The following is a 6720-nucleotide window of genomic DNA, read 5'->3' on the forward strand; positions in this document are numbered from 1 at the left end:
GGTAAATTCTGGCTGCCCCATTTTTCTGCTTTCCTTCTAATTCTGGTTGCATTGGTTTTGTTTGTGAAAACCCTTTCTAAATTTAATATATATTCAAAAGCATTCAATTTACATTTCATAATGCTCCCTATCTCTTTTTTTGGTCCTATCCCATTGATTTTTTTTTTAATAATTTCCTCTATTTAAAATTATTTGGGTCTTATTCCCAAGCTTTGGAAGAAACTTCTTTGAATTCATCTGAATCCTAAAGTTTTAAGTCAAAATAATCCCTAATCAGAGCATGTCTACTGTTCTGATGCTTCAAGGATGTAGCACATCATTTCTTCATCATTTGCTCATGTCTTTGCTCTCTTAGGTAACAGAGTCCAACCTATCTCTGCCTACAAATACTACACGGACATGTTATGTCTTTTTCCAAAACTTCTCTCTTTATATATATTGCGGCATGGGAAGTAAATGCCTGAGAAATAAAGACAGTATCTCAACTATTTCTCTCCTCCTATTTCTTTCTGACTCTCTATCCACATAATACCAAAAGAAAGCAATCTGTTATAGAGCAGAGTAATGCTGCTGGCATAAGCAAAATTTTTAGACTATCTTTACATTAATCAGAAGATTTTTTTGTTTCAATTGATTTATTAATTTGCTCTAAATCCTTCCTCTCAAGTCCCATCAAGACTTTTACTGAGTTATGAATATAAATTAACATTGAACAGTAACCATTAGCAACCAGCTCTAGCACAAAGAATTCAATAGCTAAAAACTGCTTGGCAAATCAGACAAATTTAAACTTATTCCAGAAAATAATTTTTAAAATATTACAAGATTTCTATGGATCTGTGATCTAATTAATGTGGACCACACATTTTCTCTCTATGCTCCTTCATTTGGTGAGCTCATCAGCTCCCATGGGTTCAATTATCATCTCTTTGCAAATGATTCCCAGATCTACATATTTCTAGGAAAGATTATTTCATTCTTTGCACGTTGTATCCCTAAAGACTACCAGAGTGCCCGGCACATTCTAAGCACTTAATCAATACTTGCTGATTAATTAATTCAGTCCTAGTCTTTCTCCAATCTTATATTACCAACTGCTTTTTAAATATTTCAAACTAGACTTCTGATAGATAACTCAGCATCAACATCCCCATAAGAGAATTCACTATCTTCTCCCTTTCTCCCCACTTTCCTATTACTATGAGAGAAGCAAAATCCTTCTAATGACCCAAGTCTACAACTTTTCCATCATCCTATGCTTCTCATCTCTCATCCCAATTAGCCATTCAGGTGCCAAACATTATCACTTGAATCTCCACAACATCTATCACATATACTCTTCTCTCTCTACTCACGAAGGCACTGACCTAGTTTAGGTCCCCAACATGTCTTAAACTGACCACTGAAAGAACTTAATTGTTCCCCTCTTCCTCCTAAATTTCTCCCTACTCCAATCCATCCTTTGCTCTGTGGCCAAAGTGATTTCCCTAAAATGAAGGTCTGACTAATCATCCCCTTCTTAGTAAACTATTATTTTGAGGATAAACAAGAAGCTCCTCTACTTGGCATTTAAAGCTTTTTACAACTTAGAACCAGCCTATCTTTCCAGGCTCCTTACACTCTACAATCCTGCCATCTTGTTCTTTTTTATTCATGACACTCCATTTCCCATCTCTGCCCTTGTACTGCCTTTTCCCTGTGTTGGATGACTCAGTGCTCTATCCACTGCAGTACTTAACTGCTCCACATGTTTGTTTATGCTACCAGAATGTAAGTTCTTCTAATGGATTCTGAATGCAGACTGAAGTATACTATTTTCACTTTCTTTATCTTTTTCGTGGCTTTTTTTCCTATTGGTCTGTTTCTTCTTTTAAAACATGACTAATATGGAAAATGTTTTGCATGCTTAAACATATATAATCTTAAATAAATTCTTATCTTTCTAGGGAGGGAGAAAGGGAGAAAATTTAGAACTTAAAATCTTTTTTAAATGAATGGGAAAAAAAAAGAAAAAGAATGTAAGTTCTTTGAGGGAAGGGATTCTTTTTTGTATCCCTAGCAATGTCTAAAACATAGCAAGCACTTAATAAATGCTTGTTAATTGATTGATTAATGTTAAGGACCATGTTTAAGTGAAGGGGCAGGTCAATTCTCTGAGAGCCTTCACAGCTGTAAATCATAACACTTGAAAGAATTGCAAAGCAGCCTTTATTTGTGCAGATGTTGCTTGTGGATTGGGAAAGAAATAAATTGGAGGCAAGAGGGAAGAGGAGAGAGGTCAGAGAACACAACTGCCTCTCAGTCTCCTAGTATCATCCCTCATCCTCTCACATGAAGAGATCCATTCTACAGGTCTGAGTTAGACCTCCAGCAGCCACTGGCAGGTGGCTCCTGTATCACAGCATATTGTCTTCTTCACCGATTTCCTTTGTGATCATGAGCATATCAGTCATTTCTTAGATCAATTTCTTTATTTATGTAATGAAGATAACAATACTAATGATTAATATCCATGTTGATCATGAGTCCAACTCAACACATCCAAAACTTAACCCATTACCTTTCCCCCCAACAGCTCCTTCTTCTGAGAGTCTCTATTTCTGCTGATGAAACTATCATCCCTTCAGTCACAGAAGCAGAAAAGATGTTGCAGAAACAGAAACAATGAAATCCAGCAATAGAGTGGATATTATAAAAAGTAGCAAGTACTCAGTTTGGGAACTGTTGAGTTGGACAACAGGCACATGAAAAGTGTTAATTATTGTCAGGGGGATGTCCTGAACAGAGTTCAAGCAGAACAGGCATTTCTCATTGATACTGGGATTTTCCAGATGTTACTTTTTACAGATAATTTCATGATGATTTTATGAAATCTCAGAATACTCTTAGGTCTCCTCAATGAAATCTGTGGCTCTTCAAAAGACACTGAACTAGCATTTAATACACGAAGAATCCAATGGATATTAATTTTTTAAAATTATATAAATTTTAACATGGAATTGGATAGTTTGGTTTTTTTTCCATTACTATATAATATATATACAAAGATGTGCTGGGGCCAGCTTATATCAATTCGTGAAAGCCATTTGTTAAATTTTTATTGTGAGCATTTACATCTCAGAAATTGGCAAATGCTACAAATTGCAGCTTGACTTGTTGTTTTAAGGATTGTCTAGGCTTAAGAAAATGATGGAGAAAATGTGAATAATGTTTATTAAACTTAAAAGTGTGTCCTGCATACGTTTTTCCCTCAGAGAGACTGATGTTACATATTTACCAGCACACCTCCATACACATTCACAAATACATATGTACATAATATACACATACACATGTGCATTGTATGTATGGGTATATGTAAATACACATATATGTATGTATATATGTGTTTGTGTATATCTTAGACAGTTCTTGCAGATGAATAATAAACCAGGACCAGAACTGAATAGAAGAAAGAGGATGAACTGAGTTGCCTTTGGGAAATAGTTCACTGTTTTCAATGATCACAATCTACTTATGGTCACATAGAATATTATTTTCTCTGATCTAGGTGCATGGTGGGTGTCAGGAGGCTGCAGAATATTACCAATGATGTCTTTTATGAAAGAAATAAGAAAGTCACCCAGTAAATGCATTATTGGAGAAGATAATGGGATGAAACTTTTCTAGTTTTTTTCTAGAAGCTACATATTGCTAGAGTCAGGCTTCCAGCATGCAAGAGAAAACCTCTAAGGAAGATGCACTGGAGGAAGTGGACAAGAATTTAATAGGATCATAAATTTGGAGCTGGAAAAGATAATAGATACCACCCTCACCTCCACCCATCTCCCGTCTTACATATGAGGAAATTGAGATCCAGAAAGAAAAGTGTCTACCTAGGGATACTTGATTGCCCAAAGAAACCCAGGAGTTGAATTATCCCCAATTATAGACCTAGAGAGATCAACTGACTTCCTCAAAATTAGGCAGCTAAGCAATAGCAGGATTAAGACCCAAAGCCAGACCTTCTGCCTCCAGGTTCAATGCCCTTTGCACTGTTAGTCCACTCACTATCTGTCCAAGGGACAGAGTTGGCCACAACTGTGAAGACGTGTGCTAACCAGATCAGGATTGATCCAGTAATCAGAAAAGAAAAGAAAAATATTTTTACTTGCTGCAATAACAAGTGGGCTGGAGTGTAGGAGTTAAATTCTCTGACTCCCATATAAACTCTTGGAAGGATTTCCTCTGTGGTTTTCTGTCAACCCAGAATAAATCAGCTGGTGAATGGAACTGAGAGAAATCACCAGCACATTCCAGTATAAAGTATCATTGATTCACATAATCTGGAAACTTTTTCCAAAAAGTATGTGTGTGTGTTGGGGATGAAGGAACTATTTATTCACAAGGCAGTACTGGAAAGAGTTGGATTTGGAAGAACAAAGGTTTAGATATCAGCTTTGCTTATATATCCTTTGTAACCCTAGGAAATTATATAGCCTTCTGGGTTCTGGTTTCCTCATCTACAAAATAAGAGTGAATCAGTTGATTTCCAAGACCCTTTTCAACTTCCAATGTGGGGCCAATACCGAAGACACACACACAGAATTGTTCCTCTCTGGAGAAGTCATCATCTCTGTCAACTTTTTGCCCAAGTACATGACTCACCCCATGCCCCAGAAACGTCAATGCTGGGATCACTTTCTCTTGAGCAATGCACTGTAGTATACGGGGGGCTCCATATAGACCCCCCATACAGGAAGCCAGCGATGAGATGTACAGCCCCAAGAGGAATAGGAAGCCCACTAAAGACACCTGGAAGAGAAGGGGATGGAGAGAAGACCAGAGAGAGAGAAAGAATGAGCCACATTTGAGAACAAATCCACCCAGCCAACTCCAGCATCAAGTCCCACTCCAGTCACCATCCTGAAATGGCTACCCTGGTTCTTCTAGATCAAAGTAGTCCTTGTACCACAGAAGCTTACCTTCTGTTGATGTATTTCCCAAAGGGGTTAGTGATCTCTTCAATAGATGTTCTCTGGAACGGTTCAGATTGCAACCCATTCATGATTGCTCCCCACCCCCGTGTGACTTTTGCCCTTCCATAACTGATGTATAGATAGCTTCTGAACATTCTTTCTAGGAAGAATTGAAATGCTGAGTCTCTCTTTTAGCTCTTTTGCATCCCTGAGATTATATTTGCTCAGGATTCTCACTGGTCCTCTAGCTCTGGATTTTTGCGGGGAAGGTTTTGGAGTGATTTTAAGAATGTTGACTTTGTACCTGTGCTAAAGCTTTTTGTTTTGCCTTCACTGGGGCATCATTCCTCCTAGTAGTAAACACATCTTCTGGCCCTATTTTGTTAGCATCACCTCCCGCCCTCCCTCCAGTTATAGTGCCTATGCTTTTTATTTCATGACATAAATTCTTTCCGAGTTTCCAGTATAGTATTTTTGTTATCTTCAGCCTTCCTCTGAGCTATTTTTAAAATTACCATATATCATTTTTCTATACTAATTAATGCCTGTGTTTTTGTTGGGGTCCTATTGTCTAGAAATGAATGGAACCTTGGGATGGATTGCTTTGGCACAATTGAATGGTGTGCCTAGTTAGCTTTTAAAAATTACCTTTCCACTGGAAAGAGCACTGAGCTTGGAGACCAGAGGCAGTCTCATTTCTGCCCATTTACAACAAGAGAGACTCAGACAAGTAATATGGGAATGATAGTGCTGAAATCAATCTAGAATTGTTTGTGAGAAAAGCATTTTGTAAACTGAAAAAAAAAGATATGGAAAGTTGGGTGATGATTCTGCAGAGAATCTTCCCTTGTTCCCCAAAATATATGACTGTGCATATTATCTCTGGGCACTGGATGGCACAATGAATAAAGTTCTAGACTTGGAATCAAGAAATTCATCTTTCTGAGTGCAAATCTGGCCTCCGACGCTTACTAGCCGGAGGACCTGGGCAAGCCACTTAATCATGTTTGTCCCAGTTTCCTCATCTATAAAAGGAGCTAGAGAAGGACATGGCAAACCATTCCAGAATCTTTGCCAAGAAAACCCCAAATGGGCCCACAGAGAGGTAGACGGGACAAGCATATATCTCTATCTGAAAAGCAGAAACAGCTGTAATGTAATTGTGACTTTTGACAGATGATAAAACACAATTTCCTCCTCTCAGAAAAAGGATAGAGGAGTATAGATTCAGAATATTGCATCCTTAGTAAGCCACAGTTGCATTAGCAGAAAGTTTTGTTTCTGGAAGGTTCAATGGGGAAGGTGGTGAGGTGGGGGGAATGCGATACATCAGAAAAATTGCAATATTTTAAAAGGCTTTGATAAAACTTATTTTTAAATGGGTTTTAAGAATGCTAATGTTTTCAAGAGCAAACAATCCTGGAGTGGCCAATTTAAGAGTCAGGAAGAAGGTGCTGAGATGTATGAATTACATGGTAGGGGGTGAAGGTAGGTGAGGTAGGTCAGTGGGGTACACGGTTGAGGAATAAAAGGTACTAAGTTTTAGAGGTCCAAGTGAGGAGGGCAGAGGATTAGAAGGCTTAAAGCATATTTTAACAAAAGGAAGTTGTTTATAGAAACTGGGAATCAGAAAGCCAAATAATTTGATGCAGATGGGAGGGGATTTCCAGGGTAGCCAGAAAGGAATATTGATCAGTGAGTCAGAAGAGGATTACAAGTTAAATATCTGAGGTCATATTTGAATTCAAGTCCTCCCAAATCC

General features: G+C 37.9%; 1 protein-coding gene across 5 annotated transcripts in view; it reads right to left on the reverse strand.

Moving 5' to 3' along the window:
- Nucleotides 1-6720, reverse strand: part of SLC12A8 (solute carrier family 12 member 8) — a 161108-nt gene that overhangs the window by 19419 nt on the left and 134969 nt on the right. For all 5 annotated transcript variants that reach the window (XM_074301455.1, XM_074301456.1, XM_074301452.1 and 2 more), the window contains one exon: nucleotides 4648-4794. In XM_074301455.1, coding sequence (XP_074157556.1) covers nucleotides 4648-4794 — 147 coding nt within the window. The remainder of the gene's footprint in view (nucleotides 1-4647; nucleotides 4795-6720) is intronic.

Source organism: Sminthopsis crassicaudata, chromosome 3, assembly GCF_048593235.1.
Source record: "Sminthopsis crassicaudata isolate SCR6 chromosome 3, ASM4859323v1, whole genome shotgun sequence".
Taxonomy (NCBI): domain Eukaryota; kingdom Metazoa; phylum Chordata; class Mammalia; order Dasyuromorphia; family Dasyuridae; genus Sminthopsis; species Sminthopsis crassicaudata.